At 53.7% G+C, this 18,027-nt stretch overlaps 2 protein-coding genes and 1 long non-coding RNA gene across 4 annotated transcripts in view; 2 read left to right on the forward strand and 1 right to left on the reverse strand.

Moving 5' to 3' along the window:
• LOC148671962 (uncharacterized) overlaps positions 1-18,027 on the forward strand; it is a 360,178-nt gene that overhangs the window by 305,174 nt on the left and 36,977 nt on the right. The window lies entirely within an intron of this gene.
• Positions 783-11,307, reverse strand: LOC148671977 (uncharacterized). Of its 2 annotated transcripts, XM_088632782.1 has the most exons (10): positions 10,969-11,307; positions 10,571-10,666; positions 9,643-9,695; positions 8,823-8,843; positions 8,320-8,592; positions 7,873-8,157; positions 6,330-6,608; positions 5,006-5,184; positions 4,804-4,914; positions 783-3,987 (listed from the first exon to the last, which is right to left on the reverse strand). In XM_088632782.1, exons 3-10 carry the CDS (start codon positions 9,686-9,688, stop codon positions 3,778-3,780), a joined length of 1,404 nt encoding a protein of 467 aa, XP_088488908.1. In that variant the 5' UTR covers positions 9,689-9,695; positions 10,571-10,666; positions 10,969-11,307; the 3' UTR covers positions 783-3,777. The 2 variants fall into 2 exon arrangements, with proteins under 2 accessions (XP_088488908.1, XP_088488907.1); XM_088632781.1 differs by lacking the exon at positions 10,571-10,666 and having other exon boundaries at positions 10,969-11,304.
• LOC148671978 (uncharacterized) lies at positions 11,068-11,596 on the forward strand. The gene is made up of 2 exons (XR_015937109.1): positions 11,068-11,165; positions 11,287-11,596. It is a non-coding gene; the product is annotated as an uncharacterized LOC148671978 (long non-coding RNA).

Below are 18,027 nucleotides of genomic sequence, written 5' to 3' on the forward strand. Positions count from 1 at the left end.
GGAGAGAAGCCAGGGTATCGGCTTGTTCCCCTCTCCCACTGCCTTTGGCGAAAAGAAAGTTTAAACCCATTTGTCTACCTGCTATAGTTCTAAATGATCTCTGAGGATCCAGACGTATTTCAACTTCCTTCCTTCTTTCTCTGGCAGTTCTCCAGATCTGTGTATTTCATATTTATTTCCTCCTGTGTGATGACTTTGCATTCTCTTACAGTAAGACAGTGGAAAGTCCCATCAAGAAAATATTCATCATCACTGTCTAGAAGCTGTGACTTTGCTGTTTCTTACAGAAAGGAAAAATTCCAGGTAAAGGTGTCACCTGACATTTGTTCACTGATCAGCTGTGACCTTGTTTATACATAAGTCTGTCAGTGTGGGACCCTCCCTTCAGACTGAAGAGACTCAGTTCCTCCAGCATGTCAGTGTGGGACTCTCCCTTCAGACTGAAGAGACTCAGTTCCTCCAGCCTGTCAGTGTGGGACTCTCCCTTCTGACTAAAGAGACTCAGTTCCTCCAGCCGGTCAGTGCGGGACGCTCCCTTCAGACTAAAGAGACTCAGTTCCCTCAGCCTGTCAGTGCAGGACGCTCCCTTCAGACTAAAGAGACTCAGTTCCCTGTGCTTGTCCGTGAGAGTGTCTGTATCCGTGATGGACTGGCGTCCCATCCGGGACGTATCCCGCCTTGCTCCCGTTGCTTGCTGGGATAGGCTCCGGCTGCCCCCTGTGTGCTGTGGGGTCCAGAGTCCTGGTACCAGTTCGCCCCCACCCCAAGACACTGTCGCCAAGTTGGTTTCCTCAGGGTTTTTTTTATTGGAAAACGTTCAGACGTGACAGGCGCGTGTGCGTGTGTGTGTGTGAGACAATCGCATTCCTGGGCATTCTCAAAAGTGCACGGTCTCAGGGTACAGGACTAAGGAGGCATGCTGTCCTTCTCTACACGGGTAAATCCCCTTCTTTTCCCCCAGTGCTACCGGGGTGCCTTGTTTGGAGTACTAAGGAATAATACAGGATCTAAATGCATCGGACGCTGCAGTACTGAGACGCCGTCGGCCACGTGCATTGTGGGATACATGCCCCGGGGGGGGGGGGGTGGAGAGGCTGTGCTCTACCAGAGATGAGAAGAATCAGGCGTTGGGGTCCCCTCTAGCATCCCCCTGCCCCCCCGATTCCTACCCTACCTCCTCTTGGGCCGTGACCTCGCTCTCTCGCGACCAGAATCGCGGCGGATTATTCTCGCTCTGAGAGGCCCTCATACTCGGCCCGGCCCCGCCGCCAACCTGGGGTCGGGTGTCCCCGGGGGGGCTGATCTGATCCTGTGGCCGTTCCCTCTGCCCAGTGACGGACCATTGCTGGAGTCGATCCATGTCGGGGATCACCAGTCACAGTCGGCTGGAACTGGTCCTGGTCACAGTCGCAGTCGGCTGGAACTCGTCCTCATCACAGTCACAGTCGGCTGGAACTGGTCCTGGTCACAGTCGCAGTCGGCTGGAACTGGTCCTCATCACAGTCACAGTCGGCTGGAACTGGTCCTGGTCACAGTCGCAGTCGACTGGAACTGGTCCCCGGTCACAGTCACAGTCAGCTGGAACTCGTCCTGGTCACAGTCACAGTCGGCTGGAACTTGTCCTGGTCACAGTCGCAGTTGCAGTCGGCTGGAACTGGTCCCCGGTCACAGTCACAGTCGGCTGGAACTGGTCCCCGGTCACAGTCACAGTCAGCTGGAACTCGTCCTGGTCACAGTCACAGTCGGCTGGAACTTGTCCTGGTCACAGTCGCAGTTGCAGTCGGCTGGAACTGGTCCCCGGTCACAGTCACAGTCGGCTGGAACTGGTCCCCGGTCACAGTCACAGTCAGCTGGAACTCGTCCTGGTCACAGTCACAGTCGGCTGGAACTTGTCCTGGTCACAGTCGCAGTTGCAGTCGGCTGGAACTGGTCCCCGGTCACAGTCACAGTCGGCTCGAACTGGTCCCTGATCACAGTCACAGTCGGCTGGAACTCGTCCTGGTCACAGTCACAGTCGGCTGGAAATGGTCCCCGGTCACAGTCACAGTCGACTGGAACTGGTCCCCGGTCACAGTCACAGTCAGCTGGAACTCGTCCTGGTCACAGTCACAGTCGGCTGGAACTTGTCCTGGTCACAGTCGCAGTCGCAGTCGGCTGGAACTGGTCCCCGGTCACAGTCGCAGTCGGCTGGAACTGGTCCCCGGTCACAGTCACAGTCAGCTGGAACTCGTCCTGGTCACAGTCACAGTCGGCTGGAACTTGTCCTGGTCACAGTCGCAGTCGCAGTCGGCTGGAACTGGTCCCCGGTCACAGTCGCAGTCGGCTGGAACTGGTCCCCGGTCACAGTCACAGTCAGCTGGAACTCGTCCTGGTCACAGTCACAGTCGGCTGGAACTTGTCCTGGTCACAGTCGCAGTTGCAGTCGGCTGGAACTGGTCCCCTGTCACAGTCGCAGTCGGCTGGAACTTGTCCTGGTCACAGTCGCAGTCGCAGTCGGCTGGAACTGGTCCCCGGTCACAGTCGCAGTCGGCTGGAACTGGTCCCCGGTCACAGTCGCAGTCGGCTAGAACTGGTCCCCGGTCACAGTCGCAGTCGGCTGGAACTGGTCCCCGGTCACAGTCGCAGTCGGCTGGAACTGGTCCTGGTCACAGGGCAGGGCAGACCGAACCACCAAGCGTCGTCATCGTGGTGCCCCACGCTAATCGGCCGCTGCCCGTGAATTAGCGGGTCCTCCCACGGCGTGGCACAGCCTCTCGGCGCTTCCCACGATGCACCTGGCATGACAGTGAATGACCGACCGTGGCGGACTGCAACGCCGAAATGGGGGGGCCCCTCCCGCGCACCCCTGGAGGGGGGTACAGGGGAGGCTGGTCAGAGGCATGCAGCGGGCGGACAACAGCGTGGTCACGGCGGGGGGGAGAGATCCGCGGTCAACGCGGAGGACATGTTGGGAGGTCAGGGGGGACCGCGTCTGGGACGCGTCCGGCTGTGTCGGGGTCTCGGGAGACCGGCCCGACAGCCGACGGTAAAAATGCTCCCCCACCTCTTGGTGATGTTTCTCTGTCGACCCCTTCAAAATCTGTCGTTCTCTGGCAGAGCCAAAAGGGAGAGAACGACGAGAAGGTGCCGTTCCAGACACCCGCCACTCTTAGAGCAACACTCTCTGTGTCTCGCGGCAGATCGCGGTCGGACTGGGACTGTGACTGTGAGGGACTGCAGGTCAGACTGGGACTGTGGGGAGACCGCGGGTCAGACTGGGACTGGGACTGTGGGGAGACCGCGGGTCAGACTGGGACTGGGACTGTGGGGAGACCGCGGGTCAGACTGGGACTGTGGGCAGACCGCAGGTCAAGCCGCAGGACAGAGAACAGCGGGACTCAGAGAGGAGGTCAGGCCGGTGAGCTCCACAGTAGTGACCAGGCTGCAGCCTGTTTCTTTACACATCATGCAAATAAAAATACACATTCGGCGTCAGTCGCGTGGATGAGCAGGCGAGCGAAGGAGAGGCGCCGGGGGAAGAGCCTTCTCGCCGGGCCCGGTGAGTGTCCAGGGGATCTGGGGCGAAAAGCGAACCCTTCTGACAGCAAGCGCACCGTTCCCAGCCCTCGCCGTGACATTCCCAGCGGGACGCTCGGGGGAGAGTCTGCGGACTCGAAGACTTCCTGTCAGAAAGCGTCCTGGACACAGAGGAATCCTGTCTGTGCTGGAAGGCGTTGGACTACGGCGTGTGAAAACTAGACCCCGCCCCCGGCTCCGCCCCCGGCTCCGCCCCCAGCCCTAGCAGTCCGCGGGGCCGAAGTTGAGCTTGGCGGAGGTGAAGGTGGCGGACAGGTCGGTGTCGCTCTCCAGGGGCAGCGCGGCGGCGGCGGCGGAGGTGTCTGCGGCGGCGGCGGCGCCGTGGAAGTCGCACTCCGGCTCGCTGGACTCCAGGAAGTTCTTCTCGTCGGCCAGCGCGTGGTAACGGGTCGTTTTGGAAGCCTCAGGGCCCTGGGAATGTGAGGACAGGACATCAGCAACATGGCTGGACTGGAGGGGTACAGTGTGACCCAGACTTGACCAGCGATCTCTGCACTGTAGGGGTACAGTGTGACCCAGACTGGACTGGAGGGGTACAGTGTGACCCAGACTGGACCAGTGATCTCTGGACTGGAGGGGTACAGTGTGACCCAGACTGGACTGGAGGGGTACAGTGTGACCCAGACTGGACCACTGATCTCTGGACTGGAGGGGTACAGTGTGACCCAGACTGGACTGGAGGGATACAGTGTGACCCAGACTGGACCAGTGATCTCTGGACTGGAGGGGTACAGTGTGACCCAGACTGGACTGGAGGGGTACAGTGTGACCCAGACTGGACCAGTGATCTCTGGACTGGAGGGGTACAGTGTGACCCAGACTGGACTGGAGGGGTACAGTGTGACCCAGACTGGACCACTGATCTCTGGACTGGAGGGGTACAGTGTGACCCAGACTGGACCAGTGATCTCTGGACTGGAGGGGTACAGTGTGACCTAGCCTGGACTGGAGGGGTACAGTGTGACCCAGACTGGACCAGTGATCTCTGGACTGGAGGGGTACAGTGTGACCCAGACTGGACTGGAGGGGTACAGTGTGACCCAGACTGGACCAGTGATCTCTGGACCTGAGGGGTACAGTGTGACCCAGACTGGACTGGAGGGGGTACAGTGTGACCTGTGGTGGTAGGGTGTGACCTGTGGGGGTACAGTGTGACCTGTGGTGGTAGGGTGTGACCTGTGGGGGTGCAGTTGACCTGGGGTGGTAGGGTGTGACCTGTGGGGGTACCTTCGCTTCCTCTTCAGTCGCCTCCCTGTAGCTCGGCTTGTCCTCCCACTGCGACACCGACTGGGACGTGGACTGATCCTCGGAGAACCGGGTGTACACCTCCTGGACGACCTGGGGCGACCGCAGAGCGCACACGTGTCAGCCAGAGCTTGGGGGTCGGGGGTCAGGGGTCAGGGGTCGGGGGTCAGGGGTCGGCCCTCACCTGGCGGAACGCCTCTCCGTCGCCCTTGCCGGCCTCCTGGGCGATCCTGGCGATGGCCTTGGCCTTCAGCTCCCTGCGGCGGATCCTGAAGAGGCAGGACACCAGGCACACGCAGAGCAGCAAGGCCACCACCCCCAGCAGCGACAGGATGGCCACGTACAGAGGAGGGAGCTTATAGGCTGGCGAGAGGGGAGCGGGGCAGGAGAGGAAACGTCAGAGCGGCCAGGAAGGATAGACAGCTGCTCACAGCCCATTGGCTCAAGGAAGAGTCACTCGTCCTTAATGAAAGCCCATTGGCCAGGGGGAGGGCTCAAGGAAGACTCACTCAAAACTGTCCTTTCTAAACCTTGTGGCAATGTGACAGAGGTCAGAAACCTGTCTCTGAGGTTTGGACCAGCTTGGCCAAGACCTACTGGTTGGAATGGGAGAAGCTCATAGGAGTTCCAGTTTTACAGGCGAAACTAGCGATCATCACCCTCAGAAAACCCAAATACAATAAAACATGTTCCTAAGTGCACATACACTGGACTGCAATTACATTGGACTGCCTGCCCAGCCGATAGAGAATAAGACTTTAATTGACATTTAACTGAACTTTAACTGAATTGACAGAGAGGAGAGAGGAGAGAGAGACACAAGGGTCAGAGAGGAGAGAGGACAGAGGAGAGAGAGAGACAGGCGTCAGAGAGGAGAGAGGACAAAGGAGAGAGATAGACACATGGGTCAGAGAGGAGAGAGGACAGAGGAGAGAGAGAGACACAGGGGTCAGAGAGAGAGACAGGAGAGAGGCACGGGGTAGGTGCAGCTCGGGGTGGGGGTATTAAATGAAAAGACTGAGCCATGTGGTTCAGCCGGGCCAGGGCGCTCGCTCTCTCTCTCAGTGGCACAGCGCCCCCTTGTGGCCGGCTTAATGACAGCCCATTGGCTCAAGGAAGAGTCAATCAAGCTTAATGACAGCCCATTGGCTCAAGCAAGAGTCAATCAAGCTTAATGACAGCCCACTGGCTCAAGCAAGAGTCAATCAAGCTTAATGACAGTCCATTGGCTCAAGGAAGAGTCAATCAAGCTTAATGACAGCCCATTGGCCAGGGGGAGGCCTCATTGAAGACACACTCAACCTCAGGGTGGGATGAGCCGGGCCAGGGCTCTCTCTCGTGTCTGTGCAGCGCCCCCTATTGGCCCGCAGGCAGGCAGTGCTGTCGGTGAGGGAGGCCTCTGCCCGCCCTTCCCCTCCTCTCCCCGTGTGCGCGTGCGCAGTCGGCGGGGCTTGTAGCCGCCCTCGGACCCAGAACCGGGAGCCCGGCGCAAGGGGATCGGGCCTGACCTTGCACCCTGGCGTAGATGCTGGCGACGGCCCGGCCCTGCGGGTCGGCGATCTGGTAGAGCCCGCCGTCGGCCGGCTTTAGCTCCCGCAGGGCCCAGAGCCCGCCCTCCAGCAGGAGGCGCCGGCCGTAGCGCAGGTCGGCCACCTCCCCGTCGCGCACCAGCACGCGGGCGGCCCGCTCGCCGTCGGGGGTGAAGAGCAGGCTGGCGGCCGCGCCCCCCGGCGCCAGGTCCATCTTCAGGGTGCCCCCCCAGGGCAGGTCAGCGTAGCGGGTGGGCTCTGGACCGGGGACGGAGAGGCACGGCAGAACGTTACGGGGTTGAAGGGAAAAGGTTAAAGGTCAAAGGTCAGTATAACCAGGTTTGGCTGGAGGTTTTTCTACGGGCTGAGGGACAGCTGCCCAGTCACGTCAGCCTCTGGGACCGCCGCGGCGGTGTGCGCGGACAGCTGTGCTCGATGACGAGGGGACGTTCATGGACTCTACCGTCCCGAAGGGCTCCCAGAGGCTGGAGGGAAGGGTGGCTGTTTTTTTTTGTGAAATGCGACGGAATGATTCTCCTAGACGAGTCAATGACCGGCATGATCGCGTCGTCCCCGCCCTCGCTCGGAAATATGGAGCGAGTCGGGCCTGGTTCTGGTGTTTTATGATGACGGTGGTGGCAGTGGCGATGATGATGCACACAATAACAATAATAAATTGTGATGATGATGGAGCCAGTGATGATGACTAATAGTCACAGTGATGATGATGATGACAGTGACCGTGACTGATAGGGATATGTTGACTAATAATGATGATTATTGAAAGTGACAGTGATGATGATGAGTGAGTGTTGGTGATGATAGTGACTGATAGTGATGATGAGTAATAGTGATGATCATGACAGTGACGATGATGATGACGATGAGAAATAGTGATGAAGATGATAGTGACATGATGATTGTGATAGATTTGGTGATGATGATGATGATAGTGACAGTGATGATGTTGCTAGTGATGAAGATGTTAGTGACAGTGATGATGATGAGAGATAGTGACGGTGATGATAGTGATGAAGATGTTAGTGACGATGATTATGACGGTGATGATAGTAATGATGATGGTGATGAAGATGAATGATAGTGACGGTGATGATGACGGTGATGATGAGTGACAGTGACGGTGATGATAGTGATGAAATTGATAGTGACATTGATAATGATGATTGTGACGGTGATGATGATGATAGTGGCAGTGATGATAGTCAGTGATGATGACAGTGATGATGATGAGAGATAGTGACGGCGATGATAGTGATGAAGATGATAGTGACATTGATGATGATTGTGACGGTGATGATGATGATAGTGGCAGTGATGATAGTCAGTGATGATGACGGTGATGATGAGAAATAGTGACGGTGATGATAGTGATGAAGATGATAGTGACATTGATAATGATGATTGTGACGGTGATGATGATGATAGTGGCAGTGATGATGGTCAGTGATGATGACGGTGATGATGATGAGAGAAGGCAACGCTGACGGCGGTCTGGTCTCACCTCTCAGTACCAGACACACCCTGTCCAGCTCTCTGCCCTCCCAGTCCCGCACGATGTAGACCCCCTGGTCTCCAGCCGTCACGGCGTGCAGACTCCAGTGCCGGCTGCCCACAGAGACGCGCGCGCGGTACCGCGGGTCCGGCGTCTGGCTGCGGTTCAGCAGCACCAGGGTCTCGTTCCCTCCGGACGGCAAGGGCTCGAACTCCAGGAGCAGCCTGGAGACGTCCTCTCTCAGCGTGAGCTCCAGGGAGCCTCCGGTCTGCACCAGGTGCTCGGTGAAGCAGTCTGACACAGCAGAGGGGAGAGAGACAGAGGGGTGTCGTCTTGTAGCATTCCTGTCTCTCTCTCAGCCTGTCTGTCTCTCCAGGCTCTTACCTCTCACCGTCACAGTGATGTTGTGGGTGTGCCTGTCTCTCTCTCAGCCTGTCTGTCTCTCCAGGCTCTTACCTCTGACCATCACGGTGATGTTGGCGATGTACCAGGACTGCCTCAGCCTCACCAGGTAGACCCCACTGTCGGCCGCGGTGACGTTTCTCAGGACCAGCTGGCCGGACTCGTTGTGGAAGAGACACCTGGGCTCCAGGACGCGCCCCTCCGCCATCAGGGCCCTGGAGGAGTCTGGGTCGGTCGCGGGCTGGAACAGCACCTCGGCCGACTGGTTCGTGGGCACTGGGATGTAGAGGTGTTCACCGAGGAGAAGAGTCTTCGTCTCCTCCGTCCCTGGGGAGAGAGTGAGCTGGAGTCGCAGAGAGATCCTCTCACACACTGGTGAAGCCCTCCCCCTGCTGTCAGTTCTAGGGTATTACAACCACCCCTGCCATCACACTCCCCCTAGTGCCCATTCCTGGGTATTACAGGACCCTCCTCTCCGGACACTCAGAAAGACATCGAGGTGGGACCTCTGTGTGGGACCGGGAACCCACACTCGGCCCCCGGTTCGGGACTCTTACCGGACTGCGCCGAGGACGGTCCTGACAAGACAAGAGCAGAGAAGACAGAGGACATGAGCCGATCTGCTGCCTCGGAACTCGTTCATTCTCTCTCGGAGTCTTAACGAGTCCTAACGAGTCCGAACCAGTCTTAACAAGTCTTAATAATAATAATAATAATAATAATAATAATAATAATAATAATAATAATAATAATAATAATAATTGCTTACACTTATCTAGCGCTTTTCTGAACACTCCACTCCAAGCACTTCACAGGTCATGGGGACTCCTGTCCACCACCACCAATGTGCAGCCCCACCTGGATGATGCGACAGCACCCATAGTGCGCCAGAACGCTCACCACACACCAGCTCTCAGTGGGGAGGAGAGCAGAGTGATGAAGCCAGTTCATAGATGGGGATTATTAGGAGGCCATGATGGGTAAACACCAGGGGGGAAATTTGGCCAGAGAAACCGGGGTTACACCCCTACTCTTCTTGAGAGACATCCTGGGATTGTTAATGACCACAGAGAGTCAGGACCTCAGTTTGACGTCTCATCCGCAGGACGGCGCCTGTTTACAGTCCAGTGTCCCCTTCACTATACTGGGGCATCAGGACCCACACAGACCGCAGGGTGAGAGTGCCACCTGCTGGCCCCACTCACACCTCTTCCGGCAGCAACCTTAGTTTTTCCCAGGAGGTCTCATTAAGGAGGTTAATGAGTCCTAACGAGTCCAAACGAGTCCAAACATTCCATACACTTCTATATAGACTTATACTTCTTCTATATAGAAGTGTAAGCAATGATTGTTAAGAAAGGATTTGAAAACACTCACCAGCCCACAGCAGAGCAGAGAATAGCAGGACCCAGCCCATCATCATCAGACCCCTGGGGACAGCAGGAATAGTTCAGTACAGCTCTGGAGAAACACACTTCCTCCCTCAGACACACTTGTCACACCAGAACATAAATGATCGCATATCTTAATGGACAGACCAGAGCAGAATCTACCCCCAAACCCCCTGAGTGCAACTGTATACGGAAATCCAGATTGAGTTCATGTTTAATGTGGAGCAAACGTTAGAACAGCCCAGTGAGATCAGGGTAAAAGCACAGTACAGCCCAGTAAGATCAGGGTAAAAACACAGTACAGTGCAGTGAGATCAGGGTCAAAACGCAGGACAGCACATAACAGCCCAGTGAGATCAGGGTAAAAACACAGTTCAGCGCAGTACAGCCCAGTGAGATCAGGGTAAAAACACAGTCCAGCGCAGTACAGCCCAGTGAGATCAGGGTAAAAACACAGGACAGTGCAGTACAGCCCAGTGAGATCGGGGTAAAAACGCAGGACAGCGCAGTGAGATCAGGGTAAAAACACAGTCCAGCGCAGTACAGCCCAGTGAGATCAGGGTAAAAACACAGGACAGTGCAGTACAGCCCAGTGAGATCGGGGTAAAAACGCAGGACAGCGCAGTGAGATCAGGGTAAAAACACAGGACAGCGCAGTACAGCCCAGTGAGAACAGGGTAAAAACACAGGAAAGCGCAGTACAGCCCAGTGAAATCAGGGTAAAAACACATGACAGCGCACTACAGCCCAGTGAGAACAGGGTAAAAACACAGGACAGCGCAGTACAGCCCAGTGAGAACAGGGTAAAAACACAGGACACTGCCGTACAGCCCAGTGAGATCAGGGTAAAAACACAGTCCAGCGCAGTCAGACGAAGTACTGAACCGTGAAAGGAGGAGAAAGGCGAGTCTGACCGCGTTCCTCTCTCCGGACACGCCGCAGTGTGACAGTCACTCCCACGCCCACACACTCCCCGCGAAATCAGACTTCTCTGTCCCTTAACACCGCCCCTGTAATTAACACGGCAGTAGAAGTCAATTTCATTCTCGGTATTACTATTATTAGTAATAATAACTATTAATATTGTTATTATTATAGCGAGAACAGCGAGGATCTCCGAACTGCAGCGCCAGCGACGGGCTGGGTCGAACTGGGCCACCCGAACTCCGGGCGGTACCGCCCCAGTTTCACAGAAAACACCCCCCGGCCCCCGCCCCCCGCACCGAACCGAACCGAACCTCTCCCCGCCCGGTCCCTCGAAACCGTTCACAAACCCGCCCGAGAGACAGAAATGAGCTCGGAGCCCGGTTACCTGTCCGGTGGACCGGCGGAGACTCGCAGCCCGGCGCGGAGAGCTGCTGCTGCTGCTGCTGCTGGTGCTGCTGCTGCTGCAGAATTTAACCCGTGCGGTCCCGGTCCGTCCAGGCTGCCGGCACTGCGGAGAAAACCGACCCCGCTCCGCTCACGACACTCAACCCACCGAACAGCGCAGCCTGGCCTCGCTTTCCGGTGACGAGGCGTTTAATTTCTTCCTATCGATTTTTGCGGTTGTCATTAATGCCTTGTCTCCTGCCCATCCGGCTCAGGCTAAAAAAAATGATATCTTTTCCCCTATTTTTTGTCTCTTCAGGGCGGCGCGTTCGGCCATCTCCGGAGGCGCTCGGCTTTTTCCGGGCGCTGCCTGCGGCTGTGGGCTCGGCTCTCCCCGGCAGGAAACGTCCTGCTTCTCGGCGGAGATCGTGTCTCTTCTGAGCCCCGAAACAGAACACGAGGGAGGCTGGAGACCAGCCGCCTGTCTCTAGACGCCCAGACGCTGAATTATTCACCACCGGCGCAGAGAGGCTGTGTTTCCGGGAGGGAGTCGGCGCTACACGCTGTCTGTGCAATAATACGATTAATAATGTCCGTTGCGTTACAATAATAATACCATAAGAAGTGAATTTGTACACATAGCAGTCTGTTCTCACACTCTGTGGTGCTTGGGCCATACAGACATGTTTTTGTACAGGGCGATACGTTTCAACTAAATGAATATGCGAACAATATATTGTGAATGTATTTGAGAATATTGGGAATGATGTCTCGTCAAATACATTTAAGACGCTCTGTTACAGTATCTTGACCGGCGATCTCTGGACTGGAGGGGTACAGTGTGACCCAGACTGGACTGGAGGGGTACAGTGTGACCCAGACTGGACCAGTGATCTGTGGACTGGAGGGGTACAGTGTGACCCAGACTGGACTGGAGGGGTACAGTGTGACAGACTGGACCAGTGATCTCTGGACTGGAGGGGTACAGTGTGACCCAGACTGGACTGGAGGGGTACAGTGTGACCCAGACTGGACCAGTGATCTCTGGACTGGAGGGGTACAGTGTGACCCAGACTGGACCACTGATCTCTGGACTGGAGGGGTACAGTGTGACCAGACTGGACTGGAGGGGTACAGTGTGACAGACTGGACCAGTGATCTCTGGACTGGAGGGGTACAGTGTGACCAGACTGGACTGTAGGGGTACAGTGTGACCCAGACTGGACTGGAGGGGTACAGTGTGACAGACTGGACCAGTGATCTCTGGACTGGAGGGGTACAGTGTGACCCAGACTGGACTGTAGGGGTACAGTGTGACCCAGACTGGACCAGTGATCTCTGGACTGGAGGGGTACAGTGTGACCCAGGCTGGACTGGAGGGGTACAGTGTGACCCAGACTGGACCAGTGATCTCTGGACTGGAGGGGTACAGTGTGACCCAGACTGGACCAGTGATCTGTGGACTGGAGGGGTACAGTGTGACCAGACTGGACTGGAGGGGTACAGTGTGACCCAGACTGGACCAGTGATCTCTGGACTGGAGGGGTACAGTGTGACCCAGACTGGACTGGAGGGGTACAGTGTGACCCAGACTGGACCAGTGATCTGTGGACTGGAGGGGTACAGTGTGACCCAGACTGGACTGGAGGGGTACAGTGTGACCCAGACTGGACCAGTGATCTCTGGACTGGAGGGGTACAGTGTGACCAGACTGGACTGTAGGGATACAGTGTGACAGACTGGACCAGTGATCTCTGGACTGGAGGGGTACAGTGTGACCAGACTGGACTGGAGGGGTACAGTGTGACAGACTGGATCAGTGATCTCTGGACTGGAGGGGTACAGTGTGACCAGACTGGACTGGAGGGGTACAGTGTGACCCAGACTGGACTGGAGGGGTACAGTGTGACCCAGACTGGACTGGAGGGGTACAGTGAGCCCCGTTAAGTTGGCGCCCCTACAGACAGCACTAACGACGAAACCCCCCTCATTTGTTAGTGCTGCGTTTGTGCTGTTAAAAGTAACTTCCCAGTTGCTTTCGTGGCCGAGATAGAGCGCCTTGTCTCTCGGGTGATCATGTGATCGTGCACGGCGACTCTGGTCCCCAGTGACCCCAGTCTGCCCAGTTCAGGCGCTCTGTTACCGGTGCGAGAGGAACAGCTCTGCAGCTGTGGTCCTCTGTGTGCCCGGGTGGGGGCGGTGGGTTCTGTGTTTAATGTCAGTGTCTTCTGCGCGTCTGTGTGAGCAGGAAGATTGTATTTGTCACCAATATCACGTACCCTGATCAGAAGAGCTGTGGGTGTCGTCTCAAAACACGACCAAACAACTGCATGTTCTAAGAAAGAGGCTTTAACGAGCACGTCAACTACTACGATACGATACTACGCAGCGGTGTGCCTTTTTTTTTTACAAATCTGAAGCAGTAAGCGGAAATATTGGAGAACATTTTTATTTGATTTAAAACAACCGCACATCTGTCCAAGGTCTTAAGAGTCCGTCGTTATCCGTGTCTTCGTGTCTGCAGCGCTCTTACATGCAAACACAGCACGATGAGGCGTTTTTCTGTGTGTCTTCCCGGTCTCTCCTTGGTGTAGGGCACAGTGTGAGGGCTGACCTCTGAAGGCACAGAGACGAGCGCCTATTTCTCCCCGCTGAAATCGTGTCCTTTGCGGTGTGCGGGACCCAGGACGTGGTCTGCTTGTCCAGCTCCGGGGTGACACCCCTCCAGCAAACAGCACAGTCCCCGAAACCCACAATATCTCGCTATATGTGTGTGTATATATCGCCCCATCTCTCAGGAGCGAAAGCAGCACAAACACCACTTTCAGTGAGGAGGGGAGGGGGGTTGGACAACTTCACGCAGCCTGACTGTCCCGAGTGCAGACTGGCCGGGCTCTGTGCTGTCTGTGGATGGGGGGGATGAGGGTCTGAGTGCGGTCGTCTCTTTAAATCTCGCCCGGCCGCCCGGGGCCTCGGTCTCGAGTGAGGAGAGAGGCGGAGAGACAGGGCTCCGCGCCCGGCTCCCCGGCTCGAAGTGCTCGGCTCCTGACGGACTCGTCGGTAAGCCCAAGTGAAATTTGAGCAGTTTTTTTTTGTTGTTGTTGTTTTAAACCGGGAAACTACGCGAGGCCGAGCGAGCGAGTTCGCGTTTCTCCTCCGCGGTGGATCAGCGGCAGAGCCGATCGATCAGTTCGCATCGATCGGCGACCGATTCCGCCGCGCTGCCGAGTCAGAGACCCCCGTTTCCTTTCCTGCAAGACCCGTGAAAGTTCATCTCCAGTTCAGGACCTCTTTCTTTCTCTCTTTGCTGTGTGAAACAGGAACCTCCTGCGGTCTCAGGACACCAGCCCCCGACCTCCTCAGGGTATGGACTCGGGTCTGGGACGGAAGGGCTCGGAACAGGTACGTGGAGATGAAAACCCTCATATTGTAAGGCTGAGAGGTTGGGTTCTGCCCAGCGCTGAAGCTACCGCAGGTCATTGGCGATGAATCGCTGGGCGAGCTCGGCAGTGCGGCAGAAACACTGGAATTCAAGTCGGGTTTAAACATACAGAGCCGCTGTGTGTAAATATATATACACAGTGTCTGGACTCCAGGTCTGTGTGTGTATATATATATACAGTGTCTGGACTCCAGGTGTGTGTGTGTATATATATATACAGTGTCTGCACTCCAGGTGTGTGTGTGTATATATATACAGTGTCTGGACTCCAGGTGTGTGTGTGTGTATATATATATACAGTGTCTGGACTCCAGGTGTGTGTGTGTATATATATACAGTGTCTGGACTCCAGGTGTGTGTGTATATATATATACACATAGTGTCTGGACTCCAGGTGTGTGTGTGTTTATACTGTATATATACAGTGTCTGGACTCCAGGTGTGTGTGCATATATATATATACAGTGTCTGGACTCCAGGTGTGTGTGTGTATATATATAAATAGTGTCTGGACTCCAGGTGTGTTTGTGTGTATATATATACAGTGTCTGGACTCCAGGTGTGTGTGTATATATATATACACATAGTGTCTGGACTCCAGGTGTGTGTGTGTTTATACTGTATATATACAGTGTCTGGACTCCAGGTGTGTGTGCATATATATATATACAGTGTCTGGACTCCAGGTGTGTGTGTGTATATATATAAATAGTGTCTGGACTCCAGGTGTGTGTGTGTGTATATATACACAGTGTCTGGACTCCAGGTGTGTGTATATATATACAGTGTCTGGACTCCAGGTGTGTGTGTGTGTATATATATACAGTGTCTGGACTCCAGGTGTGTGTGTATATATATATACAGTGTCTGGACTCCAGGTGTGTGTGTGTATATATATAAACAGTGTCTGGACTCCAGGTGTGTGTGTGTGTATATATATACAGTGTCTGGACCCCAGGTGTGTGTGTGTTTATATATATACAGTGTCTGGACTTCAGGTGTGTGTGTATATATATATACAGTGTGTCTGGACTCCAGGTGTGTGTGTGTGTATATATATATACAGTGTGTCTGGACTCCAGGTGTGTGTGTGTGTGTATATATATAAACAGTGTCTGGACTCCAGGTGTGTGTGTATATATATACAGTGTCTGGACTCCAGGTGTGTGTGTGTGTATATATATACAGTGTGTCTGGACTCCAGGTGTGTGTGTGTATATATATAAACAGTGTCTGGACTCCAGGTGTGTGTGTGTATATATATAAACAGTGTCTGGACTCCAGGTGTGTGTGTGTATATATATAAACAGTGTCTGGACTCCAGGTGTGTGTGTGTATATATATAAACAGTGTCTGGACTCCAGGTGTGTGTGTATATATATATACAGTGTCTGGACTCCAGGTGTGTGTGTATATATATATACAGTGTCTGGACTCCAGGTATGTGTGTGTATATATATACAGTGTCTGGACTCCAGGTGTGTGTGTGTGTATATATATAAACAGTGTCTGGACTCCAGGTGTGTGTGTATATATATACAGTGTCTGGACTCCAGGTGTGTGTGTGTGTATATATATACAGTGTCTGGACTCCAGGTGTGTGTGTATATATATATACAGTGTCTGGACTCCAGGTGTGTGTGTATATATATATACAGTGTCTGGACTCCAGGTATGTGTGTGTATATATATACAGTGTCTGGACTCCAGGTGTGTGTGTGTATATATATATACAGTGTCTGGACTCCAGGTGTGTGTGTGTATATATATATACAGTGTCTGGACTCCAGGTGTGTGTGTATATATATATACAGTGTCTGGACTCCAGGTGTGTGTGTGTGTATATATATACAGTGTCTGGACTCAAGGTGTGTGTGTATATATATATACAGTGTCTGGACTCCAGGTGTGTGTGTGTGTGTATATATATATACAGTGTCTGGACTCCAGGTGTGTGTGTGTATATATATAAACAGTGTCTGGACTCCAGGTGTGTGTGTGTATATATATAAACAGTGTCTGGACTCCAGGTGTGTGTGTATATATACACACAGTGTCTGGACTCCAGGTGTGTGTGTATATATACACACAGTGTCTGGACTCCAGGTGTGTGTGTATATATACACACAGTGTCTGGACTCCAGGTGTGTGTGTATATATATAAACAGTGTCTGGACTCCAGGTGTGTGTGTGTGTATATATATATACAGTGTCTGGACCCCAGGTGTGTGTGTGTGTATATATATAAACAGTGTCTGGACTCCAGGTGTGTGTGTATATATACACACAGTGTCTGGACTCCAGGTGTGTGTGTGTATATATATAAACAGTGTCTGGACTCCAGGTGTGTGTGTGTGTATATATATACACAGTGTCTGGACTCCAGGTGTGTGTGTGTATATATATAAACAGTGTCTGGACTCCAGGTGTGTGTGTATATATACACACAGTGTCTGGACTCCAGGTGTGTGTGTATACAACTGTTAATCAAACAAAAACTCTATTTTGGGTTGTGCATTGGCATTTGTCTCTGAAAAAGGCTTAGTAAAGACACTGGAAGTATTGTTACAATCCACGTATCCAGGTCTGGGTATGAGTGTGTGTGTGAGTCAGACTGTAGCTCTGCAGTCGTGCCCTCAGTGCTGTGTGTGATGTTGTGCTGTACAGATACCCAGGGGAGTGTGTGCAGTAATGTAAACATTCAGTTTCACCATGTCAGACAGATGATTAAAAGACAGTTTTACAGAAGAGCTGAGCTGTGAAGGCTGATGAGCTGGCTGAGCTGGACTGGTTTGTGGTCCACGTGGTGGAGGGGGGCAGAATGACTCTCCTTCTACATCTATCTTTTGGGTCTGTGATGTACAGTGTCAACGCAGTTTCTTGGTATTATGCAGTGTGAGGGTGTGATTAGTTTCCCCATCGGGGCTGGGGGCTGTAATGGCGATGAGTCACCACCAGAGGGAGACAAAGACGCGAGTGTAATTTGCACTGGCTGTAAATTCGTTCACTGCAGTGCTCATGCTGGGTGGTCCCTGCCTGCACACGATGTGGTCTCTGTACAAGGAGAAGCAGACAAACTGTCTTCTCCGGACTGCAGGGGGCTGGGAGTTTGTTCTCCGACTGCAATAAAGACAGGAATCTGTTCCTGGACCTATTCTATCACCATGAACGGCTTTACAAACACTTTCTAATGAGGTTTAGTAATGATGCTTTATTAATAAGGAGTGCAGTATTACTGAGTGTAAACACAGTATCATTGCACCCCAGTAATCATTAAGGAACAGCCAAAGAAAGGTTTTGTATTTGTACGAAACTCTGTAAGGCAAAGCATAGTATTTCACTTAGAATTAAGTGTTATTAAAGATTTCTTCTTTAATAACACTTAAACACTTAATGCAGGTGTAGCGGCGAGGCTTAATAATAAGGCAGAATTAAGTGTTTCTGAGCTTTCCCAAATTAGGCCTCATTTCTCTGTTCGTCTCTGTGGTGCAGCCACAGAGAAACCATTCATGCAAGGTGATTTAAGGTCCAAGGACAGCTCCCAAAGGGGGATGCACTTAGCTAAGCCTGGCTATCATGATCAATGGTCATCCATTGGTGCCTATCTGTCTAGGGAGT

This window comes from Lepisosteus platostomus, chromosome 5 (assembly GCF_059453375.1).
Source record: "Lepisosteus platostomus isolate fLepPlt1 chromosome 5, fLepPlt1.hap1, whole genome shotgun sequence".
NCBI lineage: Eukaryota > Metazoa > Chordata > Actinopteri > Semionotiformes > Lepisosteidae > Lepisosteus > Lepisosteus platostomus.

Excerpts from the sequence above, each read along its gene's own strand:
- LOC148671977 (XM_088632782.1), bottom strand. The coding sequence starts at position 9,688 with ATGATGATGGGCTGGGTCCTGCTATTCTCTGCTCTGCTGTGGGCTG. Across the intron at positions 8,593-8,822 it reads ACCGTCCTCGGCGCAGTCCG|GGACGGAGGAGACGAAGACT; the intron begins GTAAGAGTCCCG and ends CTCTCTCCCCAG. Across the intron at positions 3,988-4,803 it reads CGACTGAAGAGGAAGCGAAG|GGCCCTGAGGCTTCCAAAAC; the intron begins GTACCCCCACAG and ends TCACATTCCCAG.